Source organism: Spermophilus citellus, assembly GCF_964194105.1.
Source record: "Spermophilus citellus genome assembly, chromosome: 10".
Taxonomy (NCBI): Eukaryota; Metazoa; Chordata; class Mammalia; order Rodentia; family Sciuridae; genus Spermophilus; species Spermophilus citellus.
In genome coordinates, this window is record NC_138197.1 from 119,505,874 (window position 1) to 119,524,998 (window position 19,125).

The 19,125-nt window shown below is 44.3% G+C and overlaps 1 protein-coding gene across 2 annotated transcripts in view; it reads left to right on the forward strand.

Moving 5' to 3' along the window:
- The window catches only part of STAB2 (stabilin 2), a 155,410-nt gene that overhangs the window by 33,389 nt on the left and 102,896 nt on the right, over window positions 1–19,125 (forward strand). For both annotated transcript variants that reach the window (XM_081311104.1, XM_081311103.1), the window contains 10 exons: window positions 303–436; window positions 4,119–4,252; window positions 5,746–5,828; window positions 7,520–7,669; window positions 9,115–9,258; window positions 9,809–9,865; window positions 10,011–10,136; window positions 15,809–15,862; window positions 16,171–16,251; window positions 18,793–18,945. In XM_081311104.1, coding sequence (XP_081167230.1) covers window positions 303–436; window positions 4,119–4,252; window positions 5,746–5,828; window positions 7,520–7,669; window positions 9,115–9,258; window positions 9,809–9,865; window positions 10,011–10,136; window positions 15,809–15,862; window positions 16,171–16,251; window positions 18,793–18,945 — 1,116 coding nt within the window. The remainder of the gene's footprint in view (window positions 1–302; window positions 437–4,118; window positions 4,253–5,745; window positions 5,829–7,519; window positions 7,670–9,114; window positions 9,259–9,808; window positions 9,866–10,010; window positions 10,137–15,808; window positions 15,863–16,170; window positions 16,252–18,792; window positions 18,946–19,125) is intronic.

Consider the following 19,125-nt stretch of genomic DNA (forward strand, 5'->3'; position numbering starts at 1 on the left):
TAGCCAGAGATGTCAAGGGTAAGAAAATTGAAGAGCTTTATACACAAGGGGTATGATCTTCCCAACAGGTAAGATATGTAAACATGATTTCTATTTCTGGATACTTTGGCAAATTTTTATGAAGATTTTTTAAAATTTAAATAAATAAATCTTAAATTTTTATTAAGATAAAAAAATGTAAGCCCACTCCTCAGACCTAATTTAAATTAGCTTTCATGGTAGAATAAAGGTGTGGATCAAAGAATGGCAGCCAATGTGACTAACTAAGATCCAATTTGTCTTTCTCTCCCTGCCTACTGAAGTCTCACTGCGAGTGTAAGGAACATTACCAGAATTTTGTGCCTGGAGTGGGGTGCAGTATGATCAACATCTGTGAATCAAATAACCCCTGTCACAGGAATGCAAACTGCACCACCGTTGCACCAGGCCAAACCGAGTAAGTCTTCTCAGTTCCACCACCATCTTTTCCAAGTCGTGAATGTGGTAGCCATTCGATTCAGTAAATCTGTGTTTAGTCAAAAAAAATCATTCAATGATTATTTCCTTGATAATGACCATAAGAACATTCCAGAATGTTGACCTGGCCTGATACCATGGTAGGAAGTGGTCAGAACAGAAGAGAAGAAAATCACTATGACTAGGATACAGATGGCTATTGAGCTCGCAGGAATCTGACCTCTGTGTGCATGCCTGTTTCCTCGCATGTGAGATATTACATGTTAGTAGAGCAGAATGAGGACTTTGGAAAGCAAATAAGCATGACAGGTATTTCCCAGCCTCTGGGTTTCAGAAGAAGGGTTTTGCTGTGGTGAGAGCATTTCTGTGAAAGTTCCTGATGCACCTACCAGATGTGTGACCTTGAAAAAATGGCACCTACCAGATGTGCGGCCTTGAGAAAATGTCACCTTCTCTCTGGGCTGTTCCTCCTTGTACAAAATGGACATGGTGATATCCACTCCTGAAGGTGCTGTGTTGATTGCTGGAGAGGATGTTGATGTGGAAACCGCTGAGCAGATGTGTCATGAACGGAGGCTGGGACCAAATCTTCTGACCCAACCTGAGGGTTCTCTCTCCAGGCCACTTCAGCTATGGTGGCATCAGGGTCTGTGAGGGGTTTGTGCTGCCAATGTTGCCATTTTGATTTTTACTAAAAAGCACAAATAGCTTCGTGACTGTTACGGTGGCACCTCATTATCTTACTCTCTAGAAGAGGAGAAGGGCATCATTTTCATTTAACTCAACTTGGCTGAAGGGAAATGGGCACAGGCTGAGCAGGCAGATGTAAACAGCATGGCTTACATTCCAACCGCACACAAGCACAATAAGCAGCAGTGAAGTGTAGGCTCTTGGGATGGTAGTGACACTGGTGACATTCGATGTTTTTGTAGGACTGTACAGTTCTGAAGGCTAGAAGGCTGAGATGGGCATGGTCAGATTCTGGCGAGGGCCCTCATCCAGGTTGCAGATGGCCACCTGCATATTCATGGCCTCCTCACATGGTGCAAAGAGATGGAGAGTCCTCTGGGGTCCCTTTTATAAGGATGATAATTCCATTCACAACCTAATTCATTACCTTCCCAGTTCCTGAAACCATCACATTGAGGACTGGGATTTCAACATGAGAATTTAGTGAGAATTGCAAACAATCAGACCATTGCAAACATCTTCACATGTGCCAGGGTATTCCCAGCCCCACCCCTTATGTGTGCTCTTTCTTCTCCTTAGACTATCCTCCAACACGTATACCTGCCCCCTGTGAGTGAGGCGAACACGTTCTTCAACCCTGAGTTCGAGGTAGCCCCTCTTCTAGGATAACCCCCCTGTCCACCCATTTGCTCCCTCTGGGCTCCCAGAGCAGTCCAGATACTTCTATCCAGAACTGTGATACAAACACAGGGCTCCAGCTCTGCCCCAAGAGGCTGCATGATCATGAGATTCTCTGCCTTTGTGTCCTCATCTAAAATGAGGTTCAGAACACAAATGAAGCTTGTTAAATAAGATACTATAGTGAGGCCCTTAGATGAATGCCTGGCATAGGAGCTACTTACTGATAAATGTCAGCCCCATATTGTCATCACTGATCTCAGTCCCCAACTAGAATACAAGAATCCTAGAGGTCCATGTCTTATTCATCTTTGTTGTGACAACTGTTGCTGGTTAAAACAATGAAAAAAGTGAGAGTTCGGAGGAACCTGTGAATCAATGAAGGTGAACTGACCAACTATACACTAACTAGCTCTCCTCCAGCACAAAACGAAATTAATTCCAACTCATAACTTATGAAATGCAAATGGCTTACAGGTGTTCTTTAAGCCTTATGACAGCAGACACTGTAAATGAAAATCCACTTTACAAAGGAGGCTGGACTGTGAATGTTCCCTGGTCCAGCTGAGAATATTCAAGTCAGAAAATTGTCTCATAAAACCTCAGACTTTGGACTGAGATTTAAAATTAAAAATTGAAAATATTTATGTCTCATGCATTCCCTTCAGCATTGAGGCCATTGAAATAGACTTCCCACTTTATACAAAACAGACCACAGGCCTCATGACAACTAAAGATACTGTCCTCATACTTTGTGGTTGGTAAAGGTTTCAAGTCTCAATGTTTACGGTCATCTTCAAGTGCAGCTTACGTAATTTATACCAGGATTCACTTTCAGTGGTGACAAATAGATTGCTCCCAGAGTTGCCAATCTCCTCTTCCCTTTATGCCTTAAATTAGCTTAGGGCAGAACTTACAGAGAAGGTTGACGTCTAAGTGAGAAACCGTTTTTATATTAAACAGAGTGTTTCCCAGATTACTGCACCTTGGCAGTGGCTCATAGCAAGGTTTTTCAACTCAACAGAATAGATGTTTCTGGCAGAACAATCCTTTGTTGTGGGCAGCTGGTCTCTGCCCTGTAGATATTTAGAAGCTTCCCAGCCTCTACTGACCAAATACCAAGAGATCGCCATCCCCACGTGGCAACAAAAATTGTCTCCAGACCTTGCCAAATCTTGCTTGGGAGCAAAGTTGCCCTTGGTCTAGAGTCACTTCTTTATAAAAGCCGCAAGGTCTAAATCAGTAAATAATCTCCCAATTACTTGTCCATCTGAGACAGTCATAGGTGTCCTTCCAGAACTAGCATAAATATCACTTTCTCCTAGAGGTGTCCCTGAATTAGTCCCTCCATCCCCAATAGCATCTATTCAGTCATCACCAGACTTGAGGGCAGAGAAATCAGTTAGGATGCCCCTGCAGCAATCCAAACAGAGGGTGATAGGCCTCTCAGAGATCAGTTCCATGAACTTGTTGAAAATAGATTTGCCACGGGGCCATATTTAGAAGCACAGTTGGGTTAGTGAGCTTGTTGTCATTTTTTGGAACACTCTTCTACACATGAGTCACATCCGTGGTATGGTTTGGCTAGTTCTCTATTTAATTTGATTCCTACGAATTGTACAACTATTAACTAAGCACCTATTATGGATCTGGTCCTTTGCTACATCCTGGGATTACAACTGTGAATCACAAACAAATACTGAAAAAAGCCCTTACCCATGCTCTTTTCTCAAACTAGGTAGGTAAGCAGATATCAATCACATAACCCGATAAGGGTAAAATTGCAGGTGCTATTGCCTCTATTGAGAAGAGCTACAGGGCACCATGAGCGTATACTTATGGGAACCCTGATCTATGGGGGAGAGAGGGCCATTGAGAAATCTCAGGAAGGGAGTAGGGGAAATGTATTCTAAGCAGATCAGTAGTTCTGAGCCTTCACTGTCCTATAAACTTTGGTAGCTTTTTCCAATTTAGGGGTTGAGCAGTGGGATCCTAGAATCTCTATCTACAGGAAACACTCCAAGTGAAACAGGGTTCATATTCTCTTGATCACACTTTGAAAAATACTGAGATAAAGCATATGAAGATATCTACTGTTTGCAGACAGGCATAATGTATTAAAGACTCCGTTCTGGAAGGCCCCTGGATGTTAGGGGCTGCACTCGAGTACTGTCTCATGGTTGCATCCCTCCTGGTCTCTTCCCAATCCACATCTGTGACATGAGGTGTTGGACTGTGTGACCTCCACAGTTCATGGCTCTGACCCTGAGAACGTGTTTTCATCCTCTCTGTAGATGCACTTGCCGGAAAGGTTACGTGGGCGACGGCTCCACGTGTTATGGAAACGTCATGGAGAGACTCCGAGAACTCAACACTGAACCCAGAGGAAAATGGCAAGGAAGGCTCACGTCTTTCATCTCACTCCTGGGTATGCAGCGATGGCTATGGATGCTCCATGACAGCTGTCATTTGGGAAGGACACCTTCGAGACACACACATGCCTAAGGGAATAGGCAAAGCTGGTCTCCTTGGACCAGCCCCTTAGCTAGGGATCACGCATGTGAGAGAGTAGGAGCAAACAGCTATTTCCAAGGAGGTGGTTCTTCGCCAAGAGATCTAGCAATGCAAGAATTAGCAGGTGAAAAGCTGAGGCTAGGGTCCTGGGGTCACCATAGAGTGACTGACCTGCAATTACAGGGAAAGCCACTGATTTCCTTGACTTTATGCCTCCTTTAAATAGGAACAAAGGTCATCAGGCAACACTGGGGGATAGAGAGTGAGCCCCAGAGGCAGCATCCGTAATCCTTAGTGGAGATGTCATTTGAATTTTGGAACAGTCATGGTTATACCTACCCTCAGCCCAGAAGCCACTAATTGCCTATAGTGACCAATCCTCCCCTAGCCTCCCAGGTGGGGTGGCAGTCTACAACACCCTCATGCATTTGCAAATGCCTTCTAGGGACTATACCCCATGTCCCCTTGGGAGTTAACTATTATAGCTAACCGCAGATTGGACCAGGCTTCCAGTTAAACATCAGTTTGGCCAATCAATAAAAATAAAAAACAGACTTGAACAACCAACAGAAACCTTCAAATATCAGCATTTATATGAGAAATTACCAGTCCTAGGAAGAACACAACTGAAGAAGTAAGTATCATGGATGGGTCAGTGCTGGACTCATAAATCTTAGTGTGACTCCTGCATAAATATCCTGCTCTCTCCAAGGCCTCCCACGGGGAGTCCAGCTGAGTCATGACTTGGGCTTCCTCTAAGGACTCTTAGACTCTCAAGTGGAACAGATAGGGTATCAGAGTGTCTTGCGGACTGGGCCCTCAAATGTCACCCTGAACAGAGTCCTGCTCACCTCTCACCTTCCCCATTACAAAGTGCTAATCCACGCTGCCTCCTGGGCGAGAACACAGAGCTTATCCGGAAGTCCCAACATCCCCAGGGTGATGGATTCAGGCTGGCTACATAATTTGCCTCCAATGTAAATGAAAATCTGAGGTCTTTGCTCAAATAGTGGGCATTTCAGGATGACAAAGGCAGAACATGAAACCGGCATGGGGCTCTTTTGACATGACCCTAGATAGAGACAAGGGCTGTGTCTTTGCTCACTGAAGTGACAACAGCTCAGAAAGCCCAGAGAGGTGGGCAGGCGCCTTGGGGTTGTCAGAGGGTCTTACCATGCCTGACCCGCTCCTCCTAGATACCCTTGAAGCTCTTAGACAGTTGTATGAGCTGCGTCAGAGACAAGGCTTCATGGCGCCTTGCATTTGCTTAGAAAGGGCTGACATAGCAATGAGAACAGGGAAGGGTCAGGGTGGACCAGTCAGGGCACAGAACCACAGCGTGATTTATCCTCCATGTGCTGCTGACCCACTTGGCGTTTTCTTTCTTTGAACGTTTCTTCTCCTAAGACAAAGCTTATGCCTGGCCACTGAGTAACCTGGGACCTTTCACCGTGCTGTTGCCCTCAGACAAGGGCCTGAAAGGATTCAATGTGAGTATTTGAAAGAACCTGATCCTGAAGGGTAATCACGGGAAGCCCGAATAGGCAGTGTCTTCTTCGATTGAAGTGGGAAACCTTGATTAAAATTAAACCTACTAGAGAGGAGCATGACGGTTTGGGATAAAAATATTTTTTTTTATTTTTAACTGATGCATAATATTTGTACGTATGTATGGAGTATAGTGTAATCATACTTGGGTACATGTATATAATACAGAAGGATCAAATCAGGGCAATTAAAATTTCCATCTCTTTCAACATTTATTATTTGTTTGTCCTGCAAAGCTTTAGATTCCTCTCTCCCAGGTTTTCAGAAAATATTCTAAATTGCCATCAGCTCTAGTCATCCTACTATGCTGGAAAACACTAGAACTTTTCCTCCTAGCTGACTGTATTTGGGTACCCATTATCCAACTTCCCTGTACTCCACCGCCCTCTACCCTTTCTAGCTTCTAGACAGTACCATCGTGAACTTCCACATATGAATGAGAACATGTAATATTGGATATATTTCTTAGAGAGGGATCCTTACAGAAAGCACACAAATTGTAAGTATACAACTAAATGAATTTTCTCAAAGTGAAAGTACATGTACATGCAGAGACACAATGACCAGTCTTCCAAAGGTCTCCCTGGGCCCTCCTTCCTATTATTACCCCTCAAGATAATCCCCAAAGACTCTTCAATGTAGTCATGCAAGAAAAAAAAGAGTTCTATAATGCAAAACTGCTCATGTCCTGTAGGAAGAGTTAAACTCAAGCATTCATTGTGTTCTTTTAAAATCATCATAAGTGGTAACAGGGGTAGGAGAAAATGAAGAAAAATTCAATGTGAGCAGCTATTATTTGAGTTAATGTCATTCAGTGGAGCTGGTTGGAGGGGCCCTATCATGCCTGATGCTACCAATGAACTAGTTCTATTTGGTTTAATGTAAGTAATGAACTTGCTGAGTTGGATAAAAATTAGGTTATCTTAATCCAAGATGTTTTGCAATAATAATTTTTGCTGCATTGAATCAAACATGAGGTAAGTTCCAGGCCCCCTTCCCCTGACACCATCAGCACTCACCTGTGTGAGATAAGTCTGTCTACTCCTGACCTCCAGAGGTGTCCTCATGTCTCCTCTGTTGGAGAGTGGAGCTGGTGAATATGGCATGCTGGCCACTGTGCAGATGGTCTCTCTTTTAATATAGAAAGTTTGCACAGAGGTAATAAAAAATAGTATCTGCTGGTTAACTGTTAACTATGTAGTAGTGACAAGGTATAGATTTGGTCTGGTGGGCTTCAGAAATCTTTACTGTTCAAATGCATCCTCAATCCTGCTTACTCTCTTCAGTCTCTCATGCCTATCCTCTTCTTGGAGGTAGATTCCTTGGTCCCTGTCACCAACCTGCTCCTCCTGGCCCCGCTGACATTCTTTTCCCACCACGTCAATTTCAGGCCTGGAGCAGCCTCCCAGGTTTGGTAGTATACTGGGCATGACCCCCAACTCTCCCAATCACCATTGTCTTTGAGGGCTGGCCTGGGGTGGCCGTGCTCATGCAAGGTCCTCTGTGTCTGAAAGAGCCCAGGGTGCATGTTAGGTGCACTGGCTTCGATACCTTTGGTTCTGAAGAAGGCCCAGCATGCATATCAAACTCATTTTTTCCTTCAAATGGCAGTCAAAAAGTCCCTTTTTCTTAGGTGAAAGAGCTTTTGACGGATATCAAGTCTGCTCGGTATTTTGTAAAACTGCACGTCATTGCTGGGCAGATGAGCACAGAGCATTTGAACAACACAGACACCTTCTACACCCTGACCGGGGCGTCGGGGGAAATCTTCAACAGGGATAAGGTAAGAATGTCTCTGAGTTTCACGCACAGAACTCAATTGTCCTCCAAGCTTGTTCTTTGTGTTTAGGATTTGCGAAAGGTTACAAGAACGCCTTCCTTGTCCTTGTTTGTCTTCCTATGTAGGAAGAAGAGGACACCCTGGTCAGGAAGGAAGGGGCGGGCTGTTTTGTAAAGGGGGCGGCAAAGGGTTTGATTTTGGTCTGGTCCAATTTAGTTTTCGAGGCCCTCATCATTCAGCTGCCAGCAGGAAGACAAACTGCTGTCAACCTGTTTTCTGGAAACACAATCACAGAGCCCCCCTCAGCATTCCTCTTGCGAAGGAAATGGGCTGTTTGTTTTAGATTGCTGGGATTCATCCATCTTCTCCAGCTTGGCATTCTGTCTCTCAATGCTATTAGTTCTGGGGTTCTTTTGTTTTGTTTTGTTTGTTTAACAAAACCACCCTGTCTCCTTCACAAATAACTCTTTTTGTGAATCCACTTAGTGGGGGTAGTGGGGGAGGTGATGAATCAACAGAATGTGCATGTGTAGGCTGTGGCCTGTTTCACATTCACATAATGTCAACAGTCGGTGGATCACTGAGAGTTCTTTCCACACTAAGCACAGGGTTGAATCTTTATTGGTGTTACATAAGGCTCACGACAACCTTGTGGGAGAGGTCCTAGCCTAATCCCTGTTCTACCTGTGGGAAAGTAGAGAGATCACACAGTAAGCATCAGAACCAGGGGTTTACATGTGGTTCTGCCAGACTCCAAAGCTCACAACCTTAACCAGACTGCAGTGTAAAGATGGATGGGTGGATGGATGGATGGATGGATGGATAGATGGATAGATGGTAGGTAGATGGTGGAATAGATAGAGTGATATATAAATAACACATCTGAAGACATGGCTTCCTTTCTCACATGGAAATGCTTCATTCATTTTTTTTCAAAAAATATTTACTAAGTTTGTAACTTATAGGAATCATATGGAAAAAGGAATGAGCTTTAGTGATTCATTCAACAAATATTTTGTATTGTGCACCTTCTCTGTGCAACATACTAAAGTAAATGATAAATTTACAGTAAATATATCATTTACTTTAGTATTTGCTTAGTTGATGACAGCCAGCAGCTGCTTCAGAACACAGATTTAAGCTACTGTTTAAATAATGAATATTTGCATAATGATGTGGTTGATCTTGCAGTTTATTGGAGGAAAGCATTATAATACCTTATCCACATTAGCCTGTGATTATCACCAATGATTTCACGTTATCTCATGTTATCTTAACAAAAGCCTCCACTAGATCAACCAAGCAGATACATCTGCCCCATGTTAGCTTATGTGACTTATCCAAAGTCTCACAGCCAATAAATGGCAGGACCCAAGGACTTGGGATTTCTATTCCAGTTCTTACTCCTCCCAGAACACTACATCCTTTATCTTTCTTTGGAATTTTAGGACAATCAACTAAAGCTTAAACTTTACCAAGGCAAAAAGAAAGTAAAAATTATTCAGGGGAACATAATCGCTTCCAACGGGCTGGTGCACATCCTTGACAGAGCCATGGACAAGATAGAACCCACATTTGAGAGCAACACCCAGGTGAGCCATTCCAGGTAAAAGTGGTGTCAGCCCAAATGCAATCCTGTGTCTCCCTGGAGAGTCACCTCCAAGAAGAAAATGTCAGTCAGCACTATGTGCTTGTCCTTCATTCTACTAGAGGGATCTCAGCAAAGAGAGGATGAGATGACGTGTCTGTTTGCAATAGAATACTGAGTGTTTCTGCAGAGAGACAGAAAGGCAGGAAGTATGTATACAGGGAAAATCTTGATTTTTTTGCCTCTTTTATGTAAAAACATCAATCAGCTCAGTGCATGGAAATGTATTCCTCATTCATTACAGAGAAGAGTAGTTATTGTCATGATGAAATTTATTCCTTTTGACCTGTCTGACGATGGCCAGAAGTTGCTTCAGAATACACAGGAGCAACTATTGAAATAACCATAAACATTTGCAGAGTGTATGGCAGTTGACCATGTGTGTCCACACTTACACATAAACTGTAATCCATCTCTTAATGTTAGGATTTATATTTCCTAAACCTCTTTATTATTTTTTTTTACTAATTTGTAAACAAAACGTCTCCTTCCAGCAAACCATAATGACAATGCTTCAACCAAGATACAGCAAGTTCAGATCTTTGTTGGAGGTATGTCCCTATAGTGACTTTCCAAAAACCATTAAGTCCTCTGTCAAATTAACCAGGATCTCAACTATAAATGCTTTCTAAAGAATTGCTTTCAATATTTTTCTGAGCTAAGTCACGGATACAAAATTTCATTTCTCAAATGCAGGAAACCAATGTGGGACAGGCCTTAGACAAGGATGGGGTTGGTGGACCATACACCATTTTTGTTCCAAATAATGAAGCACTGGATAACATGAAGGAAGGCACGCTCGATTACCTCCTTTCTCCAGAGGTATCGTATCCTACTTACGCTGATAGCATCATGTCAGTATCACTGTCCCAGTCTGTATCCAGACAGGCTTTTTCTAAACTAGGGGTAGCTAAAACGTAGCACATGTATGCCCACCACCCTCCCACAACCAAAGCAGACATCACTAATCAACCACAGCACCCTGGAACTGATTCTGGTTGTGGTTTTAGTCTCCTCAGTAGAATTTCAACTAGCTATGCTCAGTCTATTTAACTCAACAAGGGAAATAAAATCTACTGCCAACCCTGGGTCTAAATGAAGGTTTGATTTGTCCTGGCTTTTCTAATGTTTCTCAGTATAAAATCAAGACTCTAAGTTCCCCATAATTCTAAAATCACCGAGAGCATGATGCCTAAAGTAGGCCATTCAGGCGTAGGCCAAACGGTCGGTAAGTGTTATTTTTTGGTGGAACAGCCTTACCTTTTTCTTGCATTCCTCTCTCTCCATCATAATCCCTTCATTACATATGCTGGCCTTCGATTTGTTACCGGAGGTTAAGAGCTGTGCGGTAATCTTAGGTCCTTGGGTATGATGCCTAGGATCAGGGCAATTCCCGGGCAAAGGAACAGAGTTCAGCAAGGCAGGGATGGCAATTAGAGCAGCTGTATTGAATGAAGGCAGGGAAAAGAGAAGTGAGATACCTATCAGAGAGAGGGGCAGGTGGATGAGCCAGGGAGCAAGATGAGTCAAAATGATTAGGCTTTGGGCTTTTGTTAGGATAGGGGTGGAGCTTTCAGTGCACAAAACCTTGAAGTGCAGGTAGCCATGGAGCCTCTTTGGGCCCTGGTCTTGGGCAGCAGCTGCCTCTCTAGGGGAAACCACGTGCCCGAGCTGGGTGAAAACTGGGGGCTTGCACCTGCATACTTCTGGCCTTTCTGGCTTAGCACCCCTGGTAGAAAGTCATATAATGGTCAACTGGCCCTTGAGCAGCTTTTGGGTACATGGGCGACTTTGAGAGCACAAGTCTTTTTTTTTTTTTTTTAATAATGCATAGTGAGGTGGAGCTATTTTTCTTTAATACCTTTATATGATTTATATGTGGTGCTGAGGCTCCAACCCAGTGCTCATACATGCTAGGCAAGCACTCTACAACGGAGCCACAACCCCAGCCCAGCATAAGTCATGGAGAAGGGAGATGGGTCCTCTTTATGGAATGTGGGGTGGGGGGAGACTGAGGTGCCATTTGGTGGCTCTGAGTGCTCTGCCTTCTTTTCTAAGATGAACGTCTTCCATAGCCCCACCCACACAAGGGGAGAGGGGTGATGTCCTTACAGCATTCCATGATGGGTACTGAGTCCTCTGGGTCCATTGCCCGTCAGCAGCCCTTTCACAGCTGCCCCTGCCTCTTGTCCCCCACCCCTTCTCCCATCCCTGCTTCCCTCTGGCTAACCGCCTACACCAACAAACACTGTCACATTTCCCTCTGGAAGGAGACTATTGACTTCTTTACATAGGGTATAGGTGATGAAAACCATGAGAGCATTTCCTCTCCCAGGAATAACAGCTATATCCTGAGGAGAAGGGGAGCTGACTATGGAAATTTGTTCATTGGACGACAAATGGTGGAATTACAGGGAGGGCCACAGACTTCCTTCAAGGGCCCTGAAATCACGCCGCCATCTCGGCAACGGGGCCAGACTTCTCTACTTCATATAGATTGATGCTGATTATAAAGAATGGGAATGGAGAGGGCTCTCCAGACTTTCACAGTCGTGACTGAGTGTTATGGCGACCTTACTGCAGTTAGGAATCACCTATGGAGCTTGTTAAGTAAGCTGGTTCCGCAGTCTCACTTTCACCACTGTGACTAGTGACACCAGAGGAGGCCCAGAAAGAGACCTGCTGGTAAAAACCCATATAATTGCAAAAGTAGACCCTGTCTGTGCTGTTTTTTGCACCCTGAAATTTATTTCCTTTTTTGGTTTGAAGGTCTAGTATTCTTTCCAGAATACTTTCAGATATCTACAAGGATGTCTCACTTTCAGAAAATTCAGAATTTAAAATATATATATAGGTAGGAAGGTAGGTAGATAGATGGGTAGATAGATGGTAGATAGAGGGGATAATCCGAAGGTGTTTCTAACATTGCCAACAAGGGCTCACCACATGAAAGGATTTTCTGTGAGTTTCCATTGAGAAAGTCAAATCTCCCCAGGGTCTTCTATGGGATGTTATTTGAAATAAATAATTCACACTCAAGTTTTCTGAGACCTTGCTATTGGTGAAAAACTGTTACACTTCTCTCTAAAGCTCACACTCAATTTAAAGTGAGCAAAACAAAAGTAATATTGTTCTCCTGGGAAATTATTAAAATTCTATAGTTATATGACCTCCTTGATGTGGCATTTTTTAAAATAACAGATGAGTTCTAAAAGGCACCTAATCCAGTACACTTAAAGTTAAAATAAAACCTTTTATCTAGAACAGAAAAAAATTACCCTTCCTTCTTTTCTGTTAGGGTTCTTTTTCAGAAAGTTCTTCTTTCCCTCCTTCCTTGAAACTGCCTCCCATGACAATTGGAGCTGGTTCTTACAGGCTCTCAAGGGCAAATTGTGTGTCTCTCTTTCCAGCTCTGTTCAGTGAGATCACATTGGTAGCTTCCGTGTGAATATTTACACCACAGAAATTGGCCAACATGCACCACTGCTCCTGGCTCTCAGCATGGTTTTTCTTAAAGGCAATATCTTTCTGCTTACGAAGATTATAAAACTTCAGGCCTCTTTGTTCTGAGTCAGAAAAGGTTTTCCACTTAGTTTCTAAGTAAGGAGTGGAATGATTATTCCTGCCTCTTCCTCAGGTCTAGAGCCTGCACAAGTTAAAATTTCTCAGCCTGTGGGAAGCTCCTTCTCTCTCCATCCTCTTAATACATTCTTTAGTTTTATCTTCAAGGAGGAATCTCGGCGGCGGGAGCCAGTAAAATCCCCATCAGCTCTACCAATGAAATGCAAAGTAAGCTGCTTTCATTAGAAAGAGAGTTTCTGATTCTGATTTTGGAATGCTGTATTTCCAGTGTATATTTCTCCCTGAAGCACAGTTTCAGTCTGGAAACCATCCCATCCCTGCAGAGAACATGGTTACTGACTACAAGCCCTGGTTCATTCTCATCTCAGAACTAGACAGAAATAAATGCAAAGAGAGCCAGAGGCTTGTCTTTCCAAATTCACAGACTCCTTGCAAGTAAAATAAAGGGGGACAAATTTACAAAGTCCTAGAACATACTAATAACATGGTAGAAGAGCTCTTCTCTGCCTCTGGCATCAAAAGACTTGGGGTTTATTCTACCTGAAACAGCAGGAGGAAGTGAGTGTCCTCATAAGGGATCCAATACCTGGTACCAAAAAAGCTCTTGGACAATGGCAGGTAGAAGCATATTATCAATTTGAGCTGGGTGGCACTGACGGCCCAAGCCAGGCAAGGCCCCAGGCACACACAGGGGTGGAAGTAATGCTGATTGATTCCTTTAATCCTTTTATTCTTCTCTTCCTTGTAAAATGGACTCAACACCAATGAATTCTTAGGACTTTAAAAGTGGATTATTCCATTGATAAATTCTTTACTATAGAAACAGAGGACTAGAAGGGACCTACACCAGTCCTTTTATTTTGCAGGCAAAACTGAGACTCAGAGACTAAATGACTTGCTCAAGGTCACACAGAAGCAGAACCAGGATCAGAATTCAGGTTTCTAAGGTCCAGCTCAGAGGGCTGGATTCAGCTGGACACCTCCCTCTCCTTTTCATTTATTGGCAGAAGAGCATACTGTGTGCCCTCACTGTGCTGGCTGGGAGCAGGGTGATGATGAGCTCGACACACCCAAGTTCCTGCCTCTCAGGAGTTTGCAGTCTACTGTAGTCCGACATTTCTCAGCACTGCCCACTGTGTCCCACCCTTTCTACCATGGGACACTGGAGCTTGAAATAACACTGCTTCTGCCTGCAAGCCCCATTTCTGGGTACTGTGGAGTAGCTGTATGGAGAAGTTGAGAGTCAAGCTGACACGCTCAAGGTCACATAGTTACAGAATGAGAGCTACAGAAAGCATCGCTTCCAGAGCTGGCTAATTGGGGTCCATTTCAGCATTCTTATTGGTGACCCCATCCTGTTCCTGATGTTATTGGCGCATATATATATGGCAGCCATATCATTTATCATTCACACCAGTACTCTTTTGAGAGTGAATAAAGCTACCAGGACAATAGGCATAAACCAGGGTTGTGCCAGACAAACCAGGCTATGTGGTCACATATATATTTTAGTCAGCTGTGTCTCTGTGACTAATATGCTCAGCAAGAACAACTTAGAGGAAGAAAAGTTCATTTTGCTCCAGGTTTCAGAGGTTCAGTCCATGGTCAATAGACTCCATAGCTCTGGGCCCAAGGTGAGGTAGAACATCATGGTGGACGGGCATGGTAGAGGAAAGCAGCTCTGCACATAGCAACCAGGAAGCAGAGAGAGAGCTTTGCTCACCAGGGACAAAATATAAACTTCAAGGACAAGCCCCCAGTAACCTACCTCCTCCAGCCACACCCTACCTGCCAGTCCCCCAGTTAATCCATTCAAGTGGCTTAATCCATGATTAGGTTGCAGTTCTCATGATCTTTTCACCTCTGAGCCTGCTTGCATGGCTCATACGTGAGTTTTTGTGGGACACTGCATATCCGAATCGTAACACACGTCTTACAGGTAACTCCCTGGCACAGTGACCAAGGCCAAATGCAGAGGCGGTCTGAGTGAGCGGAACCTGAGATCAGCAGGGCTTTCCTTTAGCCTGGCTCTTCAAGGTGTGGGAACATGTCCCTAGAAGGTCAACCTCCTGGTAGTGAGTAGGATCTTGGATTTGTGATCCTTCGCCTGTCCAAGTCAGAATGACTGTACTATGTCACTTAAGGAGCTTATCACTCCCAGCTCCAGCTCAGCTGGGAGAGTGAGGCAGGCTGTAGGATGTCACCACTGCCTTCCTCCCCCAACAGTGGTCCCCTACTCCATAGCCTTCCTCCAGGGGCTCCCTGTGGGGACTGTTTATCCTGCCTTGGTCCCTCTGTGTGCCCTCTTTTTTCTCCACTGTTACTTTAGTTTTCTGAAGCAAGAGAAACCTTGGAAAGGACTTTAACAGGGGATGACCTTCCTGTGGAAGGAAAGGGGATCAAGAACCCTGGGGCCTTATATTCCAGAATGGCCATTACATGGCCTGACAAGCAGTAGTTTATTTATGGAGCAAGTGAGAGACTCATAAATGGAGGTCTGCCTCAGAAAATGCAGAATGTAACTTTCAACATTCAGAAAGGTAGTAGAGCAGGATGACTGAGACCTTGGACTAATTCTTAGTCTCATAACCTGAGAGCTATTGGACCTTTGACGTGTCCTTGAAACTCAGTATTATCACATATAAAATGGGTCAGTAGCAGCCCCTGCCTCTCAGGGCTGTTGGAAGATGAAATGAAGCATGCATTTCTATTTTTAGATCAGCCCCTGTCACCACCTGAAGGTCTGGGGAATGTTAGGTATCTGGGAGATGGCATTATTCTCATCCTGGGTTTCCCAATAAAGGGGTTATGAATCATTTATTTTTATGATTAAGTCATTTAAAGGACTCCCACAAGAGTAGGAGTGGAATGATTTCCTTATTAACTAAAGAAGTATTTTGGTTCCCTTACAGGGCTCTCGGAAGCTTCTGGAACTCGTCAGATACCACATTGTCCCATTTACCCAGGTTGGCCCTACTCTTCCTGCCGCTACTTTTCCCTGCTTTCAAAACATCTGGCCCTAGTCTTGAATTCCAATATGTTGGCACTAGAGGGTTTTTGATGTGTATTCTTCCTCTTTAGCTCTGAGTGAACCCTCAGTGGTGAATAATGAGTCTGATATCAAAGAAATCTTCAAAGCCACAAGAACTCATGACATCAAAGCTCCTATTATTCATTTTGTAGACTTTTAAGGATCCTTTTCTTTTTAAGGACTGTGAGAAATCAGGACTGTGCATTTGCTCCACATGTCTCCATTGTTGTCTCCTTGTTGCAGCTTGAAGTGGCCACTCTGGTTTCCTCCCCTCACATCAGGAGCATGGCCAACCAGTTCATACGGTTCAACACCACCAGCAACGTAAGTGAGCAGCCTACGGCAGGCACCCACCCCCACACACATTCTTGCTCAGTGAATGACTGTTCATAAGGATGGCATTACCCTGCTTCTGCATTAACTCACAGGTTTAAGATCTTTATCACTATTTCACCTTTCAGCAAATATCTGCTGAGCAGCTGTGTGTGTGATGGTGTGTCCTAGATACCGGGGATAAAGAAGTGAAAAAGACCATCTGTGCCAGCAGGGAAAACAGGCTTTGAGCAACTCTTAGGCAATCGGCAAATTATTTAATTGCAATTGCAATTGCAATGAATTCCAGCCAGAGGGATTGCAGAAGGCTGTGTCCATGACAGGAAGGTCTGAGACAGGCAGCAAGTTAAGGACCTTGGGGAAGTGGTGATGCTTGGGCCACTCCTTGGAGGATGAGTAGGATGAACTTGATAGAATGAGTAGAAGAGGTTCCGGACTGAAGAGAGAACATTGGCAAAGGCCCTAAGGTGAAGGAATCATGACTTATTTAAAAAACAGTGGTGCACGCCTATAATCTCAGCAGCTCTAGAGACTAAGGCAGGAGGATCACAAGTTCAAGGCCAGCCTCAGGATTTATCGAGGCCCTAAACAACTTAGCAAGACTCTGTCTCAAAATAAAAAGGGCTGAGGATGTGACTCAGTTGTTAAGCGCTCCTGGGTTCAATCCTTGGTACCAAAAAAGAAAAGAAAGAAACTCAAAGAAGGAAGTGTTATTCCACTAACCCTTTGGTAACATCAGCAAAGTCGGCCAGCATAGAGTCATTGTTGCCCATCGATTTACCACTGTTGGTGATCATGACCACCTGAGCCTTTCAGCACGGATCATATTGAGTGCTGCCCATGTTCCAGCCACTGTTCTAGGTCCTGAAGCTAAACCAGTGTACAAGCAGACCAAAGTCCTGGTTGCATGGAACTTTCACTCTGGTAAACAGGGAGACAGTCAAGGAAAATGTTTGAAAAGCAAGGCGACTCACAGAGTGGCAAGGAGGAAAGCAGCAAAGCTAGGAAAGGAAGAGGAAGTAGGGAAGGGACTGATGTATTAGATAAGAGCCAAGGCTTGAGGGAAACGGAGGAACAGCAGTGTGACTTAGGGAAAGAACATTCCAGATAGAAGAGGAAACACAAGTGCAAAGCCACAGGGCAAAGAGCACGCCCGAGCTGTTGAAGAACAGTGAGGTAGGGTGGCAGGAACAGAGGAGCAAACGGGAGGGAGGGGCAGGGCTTGTGTGGAGGAGGCGTGGCTTTCTGAGGGAAGGGGCGGGGCCTTCTGGTGGAGGCGGGGCCAGAGAAATCACGTGGCCTGCGAAGTCAGGGAAAGAAGGCTGATTCTCTGAATGACGTGAGAAGCAACTGGAGAATTGTGAGCAGAGGAATGACGACATCAGACATACATTTTGGGAGACTGGTTAAGATTTGATGTCAATAATGCATCAAGAATAAAGGTGACTCAGCCCAGGGTAGCAGCAGGGACGTGGTAAGAAGTGGTTGAATGATGAATACATTTTGAAGGGAGGTAGACCCAGTAAAATTGGTAATAGACTGGATGGGTGATGAAGACAGAGAAAGCCAAGGATGACCCCTGGTTTTTTTACTTGAGTCATCAGAAGGATGAATGAAGTCGCCATTAATCCTCCCAGGGGAGCAGGTCTAGAGAAAGTGGAGATCAGAAGTCTTTGCTAATTTGTTTATCTTCTGCTGCCTCCACTAGACCCTAACAGGAACTTGTCTATTTACTAATGCATCCCCAGTATCTAAAACTGACCAGAGATCATTCAAGGACAATAGGTGTATTTGAGTGGGTGGATCTTCATTTCACCAGAGAGGTCACACAGTTCACCCAGAGCACATAGGCTGTAGAACTGGGACAGCTGAGTGCGGAGCTCTGTCCCAGCTCAGCACCTGCAAGGATATCCCTGCCCGGTGTCAGTCAAGAATTAGCTTAACAGATTCAGTGTTTCCCGACAGCCAACCTCTCCAGCTAGCGTCCTTCCCTCCACTAAAAAGTTAAGTGACATAGAGGACTTTATTTTAAATTGGTTTTATGTTTTTTTAAATACATGACAGCAGAATGCATTATAACTCTTATTACACATAATAAGAGCACAATTTTTCATAATTTTGTATATAAACTATGTTCACGCCAATTCATGTCTTCAAACGTGTACTTTGTTGTTTTTTTTTTGCATTACAACTCTTATTACACATATATACCACAATTTTTCATATCTCCTGTTTGTATATAAAGTATGTTGACACCCAATTTGTGTCTTCATACATGTACTAATGTTTTCTCTGATATAAGAAGGCTGGTTCATAGTGGGGTAGGGAGGGGGAGCATGGGAGGAATAGATGAATTCTAGATAGGCCCGGGGGGGGGGGGGGGTGGGAGGGAAAGGGAGGGGGCAGGGGATTAGCAAGGATGATGGAATGTGACATAGAGGACTTTGAAGTGAGGCTTTACCATTCATACCTACCTAGGGACCACTGGCCCTCCTGCCACACAGAACAAAAGATGTTATCACCTCTTTCCAGGGACAGCTTTTGGCAAACGATGTGGCCATGGAAGAAATCGAGGTTGTTGCCAAAAATGGCCGGATTTACACCCTGGCGGGAGTGCTCATTCCTCCCTCCATCATCCCCATTCTGCCCCATCGATGCGATGAAACCAAGAGAGAGATGAAGCTGGTAAGAGAACTGGGAAAATGCAGCCGATGAGCCCCCACCCCGACCCAAGCAGCCAGTGCTGCACACAATTCAGAGACTGACAAGGAGCACATTGCCACAGGAGCCCTGTCTCTGGGAGTTCTGTCTCTGTGAAGAGGCAGTGAACCTGAGGTCCATGGAAACCACTCTGCATACGTTTCC